We start from the raw sequence: 18,006 nt of genomic DNA, 5'->3' as shown, positions 1-18,006 counted from the left end.
AACCACACCCGGAGGTCAGAACTGTTGGAACTGAACCTAAAAAAAAAAACAAGGTATTAATTCAACTAGTAATTAATTTTTCAATTTTTTTTTTTTTTTTTTTTTTTTTTTTTTTTTTAAATTAGAGACAAGGTCTTGTTCTCTTGCCCAAGCTCAAGTGCCTGAGCACACCACCATGGTCAACTAACTAATTTTTAAATTTTCTGTAGAGATGGGGTCTTGCTCTGTTGCCCCTGCTGGTTTTGAACTCCTGGCTTCAGGTGATCCTCCTACCTTGGCCTGACTTAGTTTTGGCATTATAGGTGTGAGACACTGTGCTTGGCCAAGACTTTTTAAAAAATCTTTATCTTGAAAGAATTTTAGATTTTCACAAGAGTTGCAAAAGCCGTACAGAAGGTTCCCGTATATACGTCATCAGCTTCTTCTAATATTAGCATCTTATATAACCATAGTACAATTATCAAAACTAAGAAATTGACTGGGCATGGTGACTCATGCCTATAATCCCAGTGCTTTGTGAGGTGAAGACAAGAGGATTGCTTTAGAACAAGAGTTTGAGACCAGCCTGGGCAATATAAGTTGCTCATGATTAGATGTTTTCTTATGATTAAAATGAAGTAATACATTTTTGGGAAGAATAATACAGATATGATGTGGCCTTTTGTGCATAATATATCAGGGGATAGATAATGTAAGTATGTCTTAATGGGAATGTTACCTGTGATACTTTGGTTAAGGGGATATCTGCCGGTTTCTTCATTGTAAAGTTATTTATCATTTTGTAAATAATAATGTTTTGGGAGGATACTTTGAGCGTATGCAAATACAGTAAGTCCTCAACTTCGATAGGTTTTTGGAAACTGTGACTTTAAGCAAAACTGCATAAAGTGAGACCATATTTTTTTTCTTACCAACATTATAACGAAATGATATTATTTGAAGACATGCAGTACTTTGACTTAATGTTGCAGCTTCCAAGAATCCTGTTAGTAGTGCTAAATGAAGACTTACTGTACTTTATTTCTTCTTAAACTTTTGTCCATTAATTTTAGCATTCGTTGGTAGGTCATAATTGTAGCAATTATTACTTTCTTCTTTCTTTTTTCTTTTTTTGAGACAGTCTCACTCTGTCGCCCAGGCTGGGGTGCAGGGGTATCATGTCGGCTCACTGCAGCCTCCGTCTCCTGCGTTCAAGCAATTCTCCTGCCTCAGTGTCTCGAGTAGCTGGGATTACAGGTGCCCACCACCACACCCAGCTAATTTTTATATTTTTAGTAGAGATGGGGTTTCATCATGTTGGCCAGGCTGATCTCGAACTCCTGACATCAGGTGATCCTCCTGCCTCAGCCTCCCAAAGTGCTGCGATTATAGGCGTGAACCACTGAGCTTGGCTGATTATTACTGTTTTCTAATGGTGATTTTCTCTTTTCCTTAATTCCTTTGACATTTATTAATTAATATTCTTCTGAAAAGCTGAGTTGTTCCTTTAGTCTCTTTTATTCATTTATTCAATCATTTATTTATAATAGTATGCACTCATAGATATTTATTCTTTGTGCTACTGTTGTCATTCAAATTGTTGCAACTTTGGCCATTAGGAGCTCTTACAGGTTGGCCCATACTTTTCTTTGCTTAGCACTTTCTTTCTTTTTGGCAAAATAAGGTGTTCCAGGGCTATATAGTATATCTTCCTTTCCCAACCCTGGAATCAGCTACTACTTTAAGGAGACTTTTGAGGTACTAGCTAATTTATGTTATACAACAAATAATTCAACTTGCTCTTTTTAAATTTTTATTTTAAGTTTTATTTTTTTTTTAGATACAGTCTTGCTCTCTCTGTCAGCTTGGCTGGAGTTCAGTGGTACGATCCTAGCTCACTGCAGTCTGAAACTCCTGGGCCCAAGTGGTTCTCCTGACTTATCCTCCTGAGTAGCTAGGACTACAGGTGCGTGCTGCCACGCCTACCTGGCTAATTTTTAGGGTCTTGCTCTGTTGCCTGGGCTGGTCTTGGCCTCAAGTGATCCTCCTGCCTCCGCCTCCCAAAGTGCTGGGATTATAGATGTGGGCCACTGCGCCTGGCTCAACCTACTTCCTTGTCTGCACGTGTTATATTCATATTCTTACATAGGAATTACCCAGTCGTGTGCCATGTCGGGTGTGTGTATACATGTAGAGGAAGGGAGTGTTAGGGCTTTAGGTCTACCATCAGATGGTAGTTACTCTTTAGTTTCTCTTAGCCCTTCCTGCTTCAACACTTTTGCCTTTTTCATTTGACTGGATTTATTAGAGACATTTGCTGATTTACTGTGCACCAAGGATGTGCTGTGCATGGTTCCCTTGTAAGGGAAGGGATTGTGCCTCATTGAAGTTTTTGCATCTCTTTCTCTTTCATACCATAGCACACAGTGCTTCCATTTAGTAAGCTTCAATAAATGCAGTTTGAATGAAAGCATGAATCTTGGTCCCAATCTACCTTTTTAGCTCTATTTTTTGTCCTTTCATATACTACTTCTGGCCATTCCAACCTACTAACTGTCCCTGTAAGTAAGCACATCTGTTTCCTTCTCGCTTTTGTTTTTCTCTTATTTCTCCTTGGACTTTGTCTCTTTTGCCCTTTTTTTTTTTCAGTTGATAATGCCCTATTATTTCAACTCGTGTTATTTTTTGTCTCCCTATAGAATCAATCTCTTTCTTGTATTATCATATACTTTATTAATAGCAGTATTATAGAACTTAGAGATTTTTTAAAATTCAGAAATCTTGTTTCACTAGTTTTTACTCAGATACTCAAAATGATAACTGCTTTTATTATTTTCATTCTGCCAGGCACTATACTAAGTGCCACCATTGTCTCTTTAGGCCACACAATAGCCTTATGAAGTAGGTACTATTATTGTCCAAATTTTAAAGGTAAGAAAACAAAGCCTTAGAGAAGTTAAGTAACTTTCTGGAGTTTCTCAGCTAGAGAATCTGAGGTAGAGTCAGGATTTGGTACCAGACTTGGAGATTTTTTTTGAGTGCTCATGTTCTTAACCATTAGAAAGATGCATAATTTTACAAAAACTATATAAATATTTATTAAATTTAATTTGCCAGGGTAAATTCCCCTTAGCTGGCTAATTCAGTATGAGAAGTGATTGTTAACAGTATATTTTGAATAGGAGTCTACCCTAACAGAATGTTTCAGTGGAGGATATACCTAATAAAACTTGAATGAAACATGAATCAGAGCATCATTCTAAGCAAGTAGTAGTGGGTCTGTTTAAGCTGTGCTTTCTGGCTTTACGGTGCTGTAGACCCTTTTTGTCAAGATTTAGCATGAGGAAAGGCTAGAAAATTTTGATAAACCTGTGTGGTTATGGAAACACTTGGTGGCTAGGGAGTAGAAATGGCCAAAATTTGAATACGTGGCTTAGAAAGCCCACTAAGGATTCATGGGTCAGTGTCATTGATTGTAAACCTCAGTGCCTGCAGATGCCAGATAGGTGATGTAAATAGGGAAAGCAAAAAAATTGCCAGACGGAAAAGTGTGTCTAATGTAAAAGGAGCAGTTACGTTCTAGCTAGTTACTGCTTTCCAGGGCACATGGCAGATCTTCCAGTCTACTCTGCTCCCCAGGAAAAGGGAAATCTGGATTTTGTGTGTAATTTCCAAATTTTTAACTCTTGTCAGCTAATTCTGATTTTCATGAATCTCTGCAGGCCAGAAAAAAGTCTTGTGTCTGGGTTCATCCTATGGACTACTAATTTGGAATCTCTGTTCTAGATAATATCCTCCTCTTTTTGCTAATTTTTTTTTTTTTTGAGATGGAGTCTCTCTGTTGATCAGGCTGGAGTGCAGTGGCATGATCTCGGCTTACTGCAAGCTCTGCTTCCTGAATTCAAGTGATTCTCATGCCTCAGCCTCCTGAGTAACAGGGACTATAGGCACGTGCCAGTATGCCCAACTAATTTTTTATATTTTTACTAGGGATGGGGTTTCATCATGTTGGCCAGGCTGGTTCTGAATTCCTGACTTCAAGTGATCTGTCTGCCTTGGCCTCCCAAAATGCTGGGATTACAAGTCTGAGCCACTGCGCCTTGCCCTCAGCTAATTTAGTCTTTCATTCATTAATGTGAAAAGGATTTATTTATTGTCTGCTCTTGTGAAGCAGTGTGCTAGGCTTTGGTAGTACTAAGCAGAGTAGCACAGGGCCCTAGGGAGCATACAGTCTTCATTAGATGAGATGAATACATATAAACAAGTAATTATTATGCTATGTAAAAAAGCTCTGAAATAGAGGACTCTAGAGTGCTGTGCTATAAATAGTTGACTAATTGGGCACACCTACTGTGTGTAAACTATGACAATATCCATTGTATATGTGACCTAGTAAAAAGTGTTAAAAGAAGGGTACAGTTAATGAGTTTATGGGGGAGTGTGATAATGTAAAATTGGTGGTCCGGAGAGTAAGTGCTACTGAAGTACAAGAAGTGGGGAGTCATTAGACAGCCAATGGGGGTAGTGAGACTTGAGCTGTATTTTGAAGGATAAGATTTGTGGAGGTGTTTTTCAAAGTTCAAGTGTTAAGAATCACTTGGTTATAGCAGTTTACAGTAGAGTGTGATAGAGTCAGAATATGGAGATCCTATGAATATATGAATGCCAAACTGAAGAGCTTGGTCCAAGTTTAAGGAATAGCATATAAAGTTCGAATGTTGTTTTCCTCATTAATTTGTCTGGCTTCATTTTTTGATGATGTCTACCTGAGAATGTCAAATGCATTCTGCTGATATTTCTTGAATAACCAGTCCAAGTAATGGGTCTGAAACTGTTTTAGATGTAGTGATACAGTTTCAATTGGAAGAAATAGAGACGGGTAATGTCATTGTTAGAACTAAATAGGTAGAGAACTAATACGGGTAATGTCATTGTTAGAACTAAATAGGTAGAGAACTAATGGGTAGAGAAGGATGATGTTGCTCTTAGAACTAGAAGATGCTGAGAGAGATGATCCAGTCCTGTCTACTGCTTTAATATTTCCAGAGATTGCTATTAAAGTTTACTTTACCCAGTTTTTAAGTATTTGGTGCCTAGCACGTGGCATGATCACGTTTAATTTATTTTTATAAACATGGAAATATTTCGAACACTTCTAGTGGAGACAAATGGAACCTAGTTTATCTTCTCCTTTGCACAGGCTTGTGTTTTTCTATTTTACTTCCCATTCACTCTGCTTAGATTTGTTTAGAACACTTCAGCAATTTGCTGCTTGCTGTTCTTCAGGTATAGAGGAGGTGGGTCATGGGAAAATGGGAGGTCACTTAGAACTTATGAAGTTAGCTTCTATTGGTTGAAGAGAGGTTTGGAGAAAGATCTTAAAGCAACTGTCACCACCTGTCCAGAAATGCAGAGTCAACTTACGCAACCTAGAGGACAATATGTTGCCACTGTCACTTAAAAAGACTCAAATAGAATTTTAGTATTTAAACTCCCTTTCATTTTGTGTCAGGGCCTTGAAAGGAGATTACTAAAAATACTTCTTTGGATATTCCATAATTGAATGATTTTGTATTCTGCACTAGAGGAAAAGGAATTAAATTTTCAGGCCATGTGTGGTGGGCTCATGCCTGTAATCCCAGCACTTTGGGAGGCCAAGGCAGAAGGATGGCTTGAGACTAGCCTGGGCAGTACAGCAAGACCCTGTTTCCACAAAATAAAAAATAAAAAAAATTAGGCTGGGCATGGTGGTGTGTCCCTGTGGTCCCAGCTACTTGAGAGGCTGACGTGGGAAGATTGCTAGAGCCCAAGAGGTAGAGGTTGCAGTGAGTTATGATCATGCCACTATACTCCAGCCTGGTGACAGAGCAAGACTCTGTCTCAAATAAAATAAAATAAAATAATAAATCTTCATGGTATTCACTTTGAGAAAAATTAACTTTTACTAAGTTGTTGAAGTTGAAGATAATTAAAAAAAAGAAAAATATAAAAGTGGTATCTGGGTGTATTATGTTACTTTTTGTGTGGGTATAAAAGGAATAGTATACATTATGTGTTTGCTCATTGTTGTGAAAATAAATTTAGGGATTTAAACTAGAAATGCAGTAAATATAAATACCTCTAGGGGATAGATGGGAACCAAGGTGGAAGAGATGTAGAAGGAAATAAGATTTTGAGTATACCTTTTTTTTTTTTTTGAGACGGAGTCTTGATCTTGTAGCCCAGGCTGGAGTGCAGTGGCACGATCTTGGCTCACTGCAACCTCCGCCTCCTGGGTTCAAGCAATTCTCCTGCCTCAGTCTCCCTTGTAGCTGGGATTACAGGCGCCTGCCACCATGCCCAGCTAATTTTTTTTGTATTTTTAGTAGAGATGGGATTTCGCCATGTTGACCAGGCTTGTCACAAACTCCTGACCCTGTGATCCACCTGCCTTGGCCTTTCAGTGTGCTGGGATTACGGGCATGAACCACTGCGCCCTGACGTGTATACCTTTTTATATAGTTTAACTTTAAACCCATGTACATGTTTTACATATTTTTTAAAAAATCGAAAGGGATGTAAAAAGGAAACTCTCAAACAGAATACAAGCAGAAACAAGCCTAACATTGTATTGAATTAATAATGTAATCACATGGAAAACAAATTGAAGAAACTTTCGGTATGTGCCTTATATGCCTTTATGGCGTACATTCAAAGGCCAAAAAGAGTTACAAAGAAGTCATCAACTTAGTATATTTGTGTTTGGTAGTGGAACTTCGCTAGAGGCAGTCTCTATCTCCAAAAACCCCAGGGAAAGAAGTTTGGAGAGAAGAAGTTAGAAAGTTGATAGCAATTCTGAATGTATTTTAGGTAGGATAGAACAAATGAGTACTTCACTGATTTTGGGGGAGGTGCCTATGGGGAGAGAAACCAGTACTCACAGAAGAAAGATATGGATAAGAATGTAGTAGTTGGTTGGATTGGTGGTAGCAGTTTAAATTCAAATTTAAAATAAAAATTACTTAGAATGCTTTTAAAATTAGAATTGCCAGGTCGCTACTCCAGAAATTTTAAATTAGACACCTTAGTTGGAGCCTAGGAATTTTCATCATATTGATTGGCCTTGAAAAAAAAATCACCTAATTATTTCTGCCTCTTCACTTCACCAACTTCTTTTCTTGGCGTTATGGGAGATGGGGACTACTCAAGCTGTAAGGTCTGAAGTAACCCCTTTTCTTTATGGGTTTTATATGTATGTACAAGTCTTGGCTTCCATATCTCTGTGAGTGTTTTTACATTCTAAATAGGCTTTTGATATTTTTTTCAACAGATAATGTGATTACCACATGAAAAACATTGTATGCTAGCTTTTGGGTTGAAAGACAAAGTTCCTACCCTCTTGGAACCTATTTGCATTTTGGAAGAGAATACAGCATGGAGGGGGAAGACCATTAAACAAATAATTGGAAATATGATGAGAAATTCAGGATGACGAAGTTTATTACGGTGGAACCTAACTAATCTGTGAGCACAGAAAGGGCTTCCCTAAAGAACTGAAGTTTAATGCAAGAAAGAATTGAAAATTGAGTAGATTGATTTACATGAAGAAGATGGAATAAGACTGGGGGCAGTAATCTTTGCAGATGTAGCAACTTGTCGAAAGCCTAGTACCTGAGAGAGAACATTGGAGGGGATGAATGTAGAAAAATAGGGACAGATCATGAAGAGTCTTTGGAGGCTTAAGAATATTGGATTTTGTCCTAAGTGCATTCAGAGTTTTGAAGTGAAGGGGTAGCACCAAAGTTGCATTGTGAAGATGTAACTCTCCGCAGAGTGGAGATTGATGGAAGCAGGGCAGAGAGGAAGGGGGACACCAGTTAGGAAGCTGTTATACCAGTTTTGCTGAGACTGGTTCCCTGGACTGAGATAGTCACAGAAAAGATGGGGTAAGATAGGCAAATCTAAGGGAGGCTTAGTAAGATTTGCTGATAGATTTGTTTTAGGTTGTAAGATAGAGACAAGAGTTAAGGATGTAGGTTTCTGATGGGCGCACTTATGTGAATAATAATGTCTTTAAACTGAGAAGGGAAAACTGGAATAAAATCACATTGGGCATAAAGATTGAGTTTAGTTTTAAATATGTTGAGTTTGAGGAGTTTCTGGAGACATACAGTTGATAGTTGGAAATACACGTTAGGAACTCAGGAGAAAGGTGTGTGCTGGATGTAGACAGATTTAAGTGATTTGTGACAGGTGGTCATTGGCTGTAGATGAGATTGGCTAGGCAGCAAATGTAGAAATGAAAAAGACATAGGTCAGAACCCTGAAGATTTCCAACAATTAATCTTTTTGTAGAGGAGGAAGACTGTAGAGAGGTGTATAGTTCCTTTGAAGTGATGAGTTCACACTGAGCCATTTACAAATGATACATCTTTCTTGTGACAATCTTGATTTGTATGTTTTCCTCATCTTCAACTTGTAAGGTGGGTAGGTGAACTACAGTTTGTCTGATGCCTCTTTATTTTTTCCTGTCTTATTTTAGATTTGAATTGTGTATTTTTTATGACTCCATTTTATCTCCACAATTCTGTTATTATCCCCTTTTCTAAATTTTTTTTAGTGATTACTCTAGGGTTTACTATACACATCTTAGTTCATTCAGGCTCTTGTAACAACAATGGAAAGAAAACCGAAAACACGGAGTGAGTGGCTTACAAACAACAAACATTTATTTCTTGTAATTCTGGAGGCTGGGAATTCTAAAATCAAGCTGCCAGCAGATTCTGGTGATGGCCTATTTCCTGGCTCATAGATGATTGTGTTCTCATTATAACCTTACATGGTAGAACGGGGCAATAAACTCTGAGCCTCTTTTATGAACACTAATCTCATTCATGAGGACACCCTTCGTAACCTAATCACCTTAAAGGCCTCTCCTCCAAACATCACATTGGGAATTAGGTTTCAACATAAGAATTTTGAGGGAATGCAAATATTCATCGATTGTAACATCTTACTGCACTCTACCTTCAAATAGTATTAAACCATTTTGTGTATAATTTAGGAATTTTGTAAACCATGTCTTTAGAGTTCCTTTAACCCATCCTTTTTGCTATTGTTACACGTTTTACTTTTATATAGTTACAGACTCCATAATAAATTATATTTGCTTTGCACAGTTATCTTTTCCCCTTTTTAATTTTTTACAGTCTGAATATGTTCATACAGTTTTCTTTTAAAAGCATTAAATTGACCTTCATTTTTTACCATTTCTGGCACTCTTCATTTATTTTTGTGATCTGCATTTTTGTTTGATTTCATATTTCTGCCAAAAGAACTTCCTTGTAACAGTGTCAGTCAGCTGAGATGAAATTTTTCAAGTTTTTTTTGTTTGGAAGTCTTTATATTACCATTATTTTTGAGAGATATTTTCACTGTGTATATAATTCACAGGCTTTTTTTCTTTTAGTATTTTAAGATGTCACTCCATTGCCTTCTGGCTTGCATAGTTTTTGAGAAGTCCACTGTAATTCTTATCTTTGTTCCTCTATATGTAATCTCCTTTCCCTGGCTGCCTTCAAGATAGTCTTTATTTTGGTTTTTAGCCCTTTCACTGTAATGAATATAGGGGTGTGGACTTTTACTTTATTCTGCTTGGTATTCTCTGAAATTCTTGGATATTCACGTTGTTGTCTTACATTATTTTTTGAAGATTTTTGACTGTTACTTCAGATTTTCCTTCTGCCTCATTCCTTTCTTTTTTTCCTGGGACTTGCATTGCATGTGTCATCACACAGTTCTTGGATGATCTGTTTTGTTTTTGTTTTGCTTTGTGTGAATGTGCTCATCTCCACCTGGAAATTTCTGTTAATCTACCCTCAAGTTCTCTGAGCCTTTCTCTAGTTGTGTCTAGTTTAATGATGAGCAACATTTGAGGAATTTTTAAAATCTTTAATCATGTTTTTTATTTCTATCATTTAATATTTGTCCCTTTATTTTTCACATTTCTGTTGAAATTCTCCATCTCTTTATACAGGCAAGTTGTCTACTTTTTTCTGCTAGATCCTTTAACATATTAACCCTAGTTATTTAAATTTTTTTTTCTGATAGTGCTAACACCTCAGCCTTCTCTTGGGTTTTATTGCTTTTTTCATCTCTTGGCAGTAACTTTTCCTTTCTTTTCTGTATCTTCTAATTGTTGACTGAGACCAGATATGTGTAAAAGAATGGTAGACATTGAGGTAAATAGTACTTGTACTTGTAAATGGATAAGCATCTTTTTTCTCAGGCCATTCTTGTGGAGATTGAGCCAGTTTGTCAGTAATTTGGATTTTCTTATTGATATCTTTATCTTCAGTATACCACAACTTTACATTCCTCCAGCAGTAGGCACCTGTTAACTTGTGCTTGGAGAGTGGGGCTTAGGTACTGTAGGAAATTTTAATTTTTTCATCTCTTTAATTTTAGTTGTCTCTGCCTACCTTTTTACACATGGGAATTTCTTGCCCCTTCTCTGTCAGTATACTGCGTTTCCTTGTTATTTAGTATTATGCTTTTGGTAGAGGCAGGGGTTTTCTCTGTTTTGTTGGTCTAGCCTCAGTCTTATGTAGACCCTTGAACTTAGGGTGGGCTTTTTCAGTGTTTCTTTCCCTCAGCCAAACTAGTCTTGCGTATCTGTAGTTGCTTTTGGGTGGGAGTTTCCCATCTCTTCTCCAGGTGTAGCAGACCTCTACATGGTATCTGTGTAGGATCCTGGGCCCAAAGTAGTTTTCCTGTACCTCTCCCAGAGTTCAAGGGATTTGCTTCTACTTTTCCTCCAGCAGCAGATCATATTTGCCTATGTACTGGGAACAGTTTCCGATCCCTCTCTAGAGGCACCATGGTTTTGTTTCCATTCTTCTCCCAGAAGCAGAGAATCTTTGCCAGAGTCCTACAGGTGAGAGGTTTTGCTGTCTTTACCACAAACTTCTTGTTTTGCTTTGTAAAATCTATGGAAGGTTGCTGGGCATTGTCTCCTCACTCCCTATCACTGTCAATCACTTTCTTCCTGTTTATGCCGCTAGGGGAGACTTTCTTGGGTCTCCTTTTTACCCTCATTCTTTCTTAGGAACACATGGTAAAAGCCTATGGAGAAGAGTTTAAGAGTGTGTGGGAACTTCTCTTGTGTCCAGGGTCTTTGTTGCTCTAAAGTGACAAAAAACCCCATGTTTGGCTTGTAAAATTTTAACTAATTTCTTTTTAACTGCTTGGATGGTACCCACCTCTTTTTCCTGTGCTCTGCCAAAAGTGATTTAGTTGTGTGTCCAGTTTCTCATTGAATAGCCTTGCTCTTCTTAGGAATGTGGTTTGGTTGCCTTGCAACTTGAGCTCTCTGATGTGGCTTAAAAATAAGTTTGTTTTTTTTTTAAAGCTTACCTAGGATTTTCTCTTTGGGAGAGAGCATCTTTCTGTGTAGCTGTTTATATCCCAAGCATAAGTTTTAAATTTCTGCTTTGGTAATAAGATGGTCTTGAATTTATATTCTGTAGTCATCTTTTTAAAATGTTTAAAATTTCAATATTGTGCCTGAGGGGGAGGTTTTATTATAGGCATTCTTGTTAGACTACTGGATTTTTATTAAAAAATAGAACAGATATTGTGCCAAAATATGACCCCAAAAGGTACCATTCTGAGTAATGGCCAAATGCAGTTGGACCTCTTTTCTCCCAAATACTAGCCATTTGGGAACAAACCCATTTGGGAATGGGTTTTGGAGCGTTTAACTGAGAAGAAATTGACTTTGGGGCATATTCTTTAAGAATTGTGGTATAGTCCTACTTATTCATGAATAAATTTCTGTTTCACAGACTGCAGGTTTCTAAGGGCATTTTCCTGCTACCCACCTTGGTTTTGGTTATTCTTCCCTGCTACACTGAGGAGTCTAGATGTTCTTCCTAGCCCCCTGTAGCCAGTATTTTTCCACGTGGTTTTCTTTTTTACAGATTGTGGTGAGAACCTAATGGGGCTCTATATGTTTTGTTTTTTTTTTGTAATAGAGCAGTGGAATTTTGTGTGTGTGTGTGTGTGTGTGTGTGTTTTAACATTTTTTAAACTAATTAAAAAGTGGTAATACATGTGTCTTACAGACCACTTGGACCTTGCAGAAAAGTAAAGTGAAGAAAATAGTCATCATTTTTAATTCTGTGTAGAATAACTTCTAACATTTTGCATCCTGGCTTATTTCCAAGAATAAATAAATACATTTAAAATATATACCATAATTAAAGTCATAATATGTATCATATGCCAGTTTTATGTTTGGCATTTAATATTTAACATTACATTACAGGCATCTTCTTGTATCATTAAAAGTCTTAAACACTTAAAATGCTACATATATTTTATGAAATCCACTAGAGATTATTTTCCAGTAACAACTTCCCCTTGCATTCATAATTTGAAAGTCAAAAAGTTTGAAATTTGAAGTTTATTAAAAAGTTTATTCCATTCATAATTGTCTTCTAAAGCGTAGAGTTGTTTAGATTTCTAATTCTGTTTTTAAAGATGGGTTATGTTTTTTGGATTTTATTGTCCTTATGGCTTTTCTTCTTTAATTCCAGAATTCCATACGACATAATCTGTCACTGAACAAGTGTTTCCTTAAAGTGCCTCGATCGAAAGATGACCCTGGAAAGGTAGGATTCATTTTCTTAGAACAATTGAATTGTTATATTTGAAATAAGAACTTTTCCAGTTCATTGAATGGGAACCTCTGCGAAATAGCAAGTCCTCCCCTACCCTGCTCCATCTCAGCTTGTTGGAGAGTTTTAAGCTGTGGGAAGCTAACTAGTGTAGAGCTGTTGTATATCACAGCTTTGTTGTACTTTGCTGTTTCTTTCTTTCTTTCTTTTCTTTTTTTTTTTTTTTTTTTAAAAGAGATGGAGTCTTGCTCTGTTGCCCAGGCTGGAGTATAGTGGCGTAATCTCTGCTTCCTGGGTTCCAGCAATTCTCCTGCCTCAGCCTCCCAAGTAGCTGGGATTACAGGCGTCTGCCACCATGCCCAGCTAATTTTTGTGATTTTAGTAGAGACATGTTTCACCATGTTGGCCAGGCTAGTCTAAAACTCCTGATCTCATGATCCACTCACCTTGGCTTCCCCAAGTGCTGGGATTACAGGTGTGAACCACTGTGCCCAGCCTGTACTTTGCTGTTTCTAATCTAATCTTTGGTTGAAGTGTTGTGTATTAAATTAAATTTGGTGTTTGAGCTGCTTGTCAGGAATTACAATTAATTATTATATATAAAGGGTGCATCTGTGTGTAATTGGCAACAAGTGGAAGTATTCTTACACTGGAATAAAATAGTTTCTCTGTTATTTACCCATTTCTGAGTATAATCAAGAAGAGTGTAATTCTCTTACCTCTTGGCACCATTGCATTTTTCACATTTTTAGCATTTTATCTATTGTGACTCTCCTTTTTTTTGTTGTTTTGATAGCTACTCAACTATATTGTGCCCTGCACTTGGTACTATTTGCTTGGTTTCTGAAATTTAAGAGTGCTTGGTTATACCGTATTTGGTTGTCAAGGTAAGTTACTAGATCAGGACTTTCAGACAGTGTATTTATTGGCAAACATAGTGCTTGTTTAAGTGGGTAGGCTTCTTATATTTGTTTTTAGGCTAGCTATCCTTGGAAGAATCTTTCTAAAACGTAAGCCTAGTCATGTAAGCACCTTGCTTAAAAGTATTCCTTAGTGTCTTGGAGGTGTTTACTTTCTCTTCTTATAAAATATTCTTTACTGTTTTTTTCTTGATCTGCCTTTTCAGCTATAATTCACTTGTTCAAGACTCACTGAAGAACTACTTGAAGTTTTCTAAACATGGCATTCATATGGTTATCTATAAATTTCCTTGCTTTACTTTTCTATTCTACTTCTTGTCTTTCAGTATTGAGTGGCAACATTACTTACTTCTCTGAGGCTTTTTTGTTTCCCCATTACTTGAGCTGAGTTTCTTGCTCCTCATTTGAGTTCCTTTTATTTTGTAGCGACTGTCATCATTGTAGTAGCTCCTAACTGGACTGTGGATTGCTGGGCTTGACCCTCTAGTTTATAATAACCTTCACATAGTAGGCATCAGTCTTTCAAAAAAAAAAAAAATTAACTTACTCATATGGTCTCTTTTTTCAGACTCTTGGTTAGTTATCTACTGCTCTTAAAGTCGAAATGTATGCAAGTAGGGATCATGTGTATCTTGTTCACTGTTAGACCCAGTTGCTTGCACAGTGGCTGGTGGCACTGAGGAGACACCCTTGTTGAATGAATGAATATATTGTATCCTCTGTTAGACTGTTAACTTTCTTGAGTTTAGAGATGAAGTTATTCATTTCTAGCTTAAAGCAGTTTTTCTGAAGTAATGAACATGTTATAGCACTTTTTATAATCTATCCTGTCAAATTGGTTGTAAAATTGAACAGATTATTATAATAGTCTTATAAAAATTGTTTCTCTGTGTGTTTAATTTTGAGATGCTGAATAGGAATTGGTGCGCCTTTTCCTTTGAAGGAGGCTTATTGCAAAAAGATCATTAGATTTTAAAAATATATTCTTTATCACATTTTCTATAGGCAATGAGTATATATGGGTCAGACTGAAAAATGTTTTTAGGAGACTTCAGAGATTTTTTTTTACTAGAGTTCTATGAAGTCACTAATTGGGTTCTATAAACTTTTGGTTCTGATTGGATTTTGAAATGAATTTGAACTTATTAAAAAAATGAATACACTTGAATGCTTAATTCTGTCATGTACTTGATTTTAACCAATTGGAGACTCTTAAAAGTGTATCTTGTCAGGTATTTTTCTTTTGTGTAGAAGTTTAAGCTTTTGTTTATCTTTAATGAATAGTATATAGCATAAGACAGATGTGGAAAACATGTTGCTTTTTGCTACTCTTCTTTTTCAGTCAGGATTCGTAATTTATGTGCAACTAAAACAAAATACAGACGTGAGAGAGGCTAATCAAAGCTTTTATCTTTTGCCAGTAGTTTTCAGTTTTAAGGTTTTGTATTTATTAAAATGCCTCATTCTTATTGATTTTGGTCATACTAAGTAAATATCTTACATTTGATTTTATAATAGTAATTTTTCTCATCAGTCTCAAAGTGAGGTTTAGTTTGTTTGTTTGTTAGTTAATTTTGAGATGGAGTCTTGCTCTGTTTCCCAGGCTGGAGTGCAGTGGTACAATCTCAGCTCATTGCAACCTCCGTCTCCTGGGTTTAAGCAGTTCTCCTGCCCAAGCCTCCTGAGTAGCTGAGACTACCAGCATACATCACCATACCTGGCTAACTTTTGTATTTTTAGTAGAGACGGGGTTTCACCATCTTGGCCAAGCTGGTGTCGAACTCCTGACCTCAAGTGATCCGATCACCTCAGCCTCCCAAAGTGCTGGCATTACAGGTGGGAACTATTGCACTTGGCTACAAAGCAAGGTTTAAATACATTTTTCTCATTGATTTTGGTCAGATGTAGATGTAAATTTGGTCTTACAAGATACATTTATGTGAATAGAGTCATTTTTATTTTTGATTTCAAAATGAGATTTTGTTTTTTAAGAAAACACAAAATTCCACTGCTTTAAAAAAGCTTTGAAGACTTTGGCTCAAGCCCATTTCATAAAAGAAGAAACTAAGGCCAGTAGATGAGAAACAGCTTGCTCAGGTTCAGTGTGGAATTAGAACGCAGGCATATTGGCCAGACATACTTTTCAGTCACAGAAACTCAATAGAAATTAACTTAAGGGGAAAAGTACTTAAGGAAGAACTGGAGCCAGGTTCTTAAATGATATCATTAGGAATGTCTCTTTTCATCCCTTAGTTCTGCTAACGTCTCTGATACCTTCATTTTCAGTCCAATTAGTGGCAAATATGTCTGTTAGCAGCTTCTGGTTTATATTCTTCCAGCTGAGTAGCACATACCAGGTGTGCCTGGTGTTCATCCCGCCACCCTCCACATTACCTGGAATTACAGAAAAAGTCTTAGAATGAATGCTGAACAAGCAAAATATACTTGGTTTCTTAGTTTTTAGATTAGTACTTTTCCCATGATATCAATCTTCCTTGAGAGGGAGGCCAAAATGTTAGTTAAGTTTTGGTACTTATGAATTGTTTTTTCTTTTTGTATTGCAGTGTTTCCTGGCATTTGAGGAGCTTTTCCAAAACCACCCTCACCACAGTGGGAGAAAACCATTGAGTCAAGGTGGGGTGGGAGTAGATTTTGGTTTTGGGTATGGGGTGGACTTTATAACCCCTTAGGATTTTGCCTAGCTGATGCCATGACTTAGGTCAAGAGGTAGAAGTAGTTCGTACAGCATCTTCTCTGTATTTTCACAATACAGCTTTCTGTTCATTGTATTACCAGAGAAATGTGAAGAACAACCTAATCTCGAAGTCTGTTGTTGAATCACAGATGTTTTATGTGGCTATCTATTCCTTACTTAATCCTTCATTTTTAGGAAGAGTTTGTCATAAAAACCTTTAATATTTGGTACCCTTTTATGTACACTGGTGGTCTGATAATTCATTTTCCTCACCTCTTTACAACTAATTTCAAGCAGCCATGTTACCTTATTTTTAAGAAACACACACAAAAAATAAAATTCTATTTTGCATCTGCAACTTTGCTGCTTTTCTGGGGACAGATTTGTTTTTCTTTCCCCCTTTGATTACAACCCTTTTCTCCCTGTTTATACATTCTGCAGTCTATTTCCATTTTTAAAAACCCATATTTTATATCCCCTCTTTTCAAAATTAGTTGTTTTCTGTAGATTTGTCTTTTTTTTTTTTTTTTTTTTAAATTCTTTGTGGTATAAGTTTTATTATGTAACACATGTGTCTTAATTATCTTAAAGGTAAATATTTACATTGGGAAAAACAAATTACTGGTTAAATGTAGTTTAAAAAATATAATTCTCTTTCTCTGCTTTTCAGCTTAAACTTTTCTCAATTTTGTTTCCCTTTCTTCAGTTCAGAAAAATGATACTTTGACTTGAAAGGGACTAAAGGATTATAGGGCTTAGTTTTAACAGTTACCTAAGTACTTACTAGCAATGGGCTGTAATAGAACTAAGAAAATAGCTAAGAAGTTTAAAACCACATGAAGGCCACCTGATTGTCATGGGGAAATAACTACGGTTAATTCATAGTGAGAAGAGTTTTTAGGGGTGTGGGAGTTGGGGAAGCTTTGTCTTGCCTGGGAATGGGAAATAGTAAAGGCTCAGTGACGGTAAAAATTGGAGTCTCCTGGTTTGTGAGGAAATAGCAAACTCACTGCTAAGAGACTAACTTTGGAAATTTCCATTATTGTGATTTTTTCTTAAAAAAATTTTTTTTTTTTTTTTGAAACAAGATCTTGCTCTGTTGCTGATGCTGGAGTGTCATAGCACTCTCATAGCTTACTGGGCTCAAGCAATTCTCCAGAGTAGCCAGGACAACAGCACATGCCACCATGCCTGGCTAAGATTTTGAAATTTTTTGTGGAGGTGGAGTTTTCACTATGTTGCCTAGATTGGTCTCAAACTCCTGGCCTCAAGTGATCCTCCTGCCTTGGCTTCCCAAAGTGTTGGGATTGGAGGTGTGAGCTACCACGTCTCACAAATAATGAATTTTTTTCTATTCCTATTCTGTAGCTTAGTATAAGGGGCCATAACATAGTTGACTGATCTTTCTTTTCAAACGGTATTCTTTTTTTGGGGCCCATGTTAGTATTATGTTGTATTTATTTGTAAATTGCCTATTACTCTCTAGTATCCCATTTTGGTCACTTTCTTTAAAAAATGTGTAGAAAAACTGGAGAGGTTTGAGGGGACATAAAATATAACCTTAAATGATGAACAGTTTTGTAGGAATCATAGATATTACCCTGAAGAAGGAAGATAAGAGTGTAATTTTAATGCCAGTCTTAAGTAAATGCATGATTTTTGTGAGGAATAAGTTGACTGCTTATCTGTGTATTTGTACAACCTAAACAGGAAGTAGGACTTAAGGATAAGCAAGAGTTTGGTTGGACAGAAA

General features: G+C 36.7%; 1 protein-coding gene across 7 annotated transcripts in view; it reads left to right on the top strand.

The window, feature by feature from the left end:
• Positions 1 to 18,006, top strand: part of FOXJ3 (forkhead box J3) — a 176,230-nt gene that overhangs the window by 58,750 nt on the left and 99,474 nt on the right. For all 7 annotated transcript variants that reach the window (XM_032247160.1, XM_032247161.1, XM_032247154.1 and 4 more), the window contains one exon: positions 12,558 to 12,632. In XM_032247160.1, the coding sequence (XP_032103051.1) occupies positions 12,558 to 12,632 (75 nt within the window). The remainder of the gene's footprint in view (positions 1 to 12,557; positions 12,633 to 18,006) is intronic.

This window comes from Sapajus apella, unplaced genomic scaffold (genome assembly GCF_009761245.1).
Source record: "Sapajus apella isolate SASKATOON/1434 unplaced genomic scaffold, GSC_monkey_1.0 scaffold62, whole genome shotgun sequence".
Lineage (NCBI taxonomy): Eukaryota > Metazoa > Chordata > Mammalia > Primates > Cebidae > Sapajus > Sapajus apella.
The sequence above is the reverse complement of the archived record's forward strand: the minus strand, read 5'-3'. Positions and strand labels throughout refer to the sequence as shown.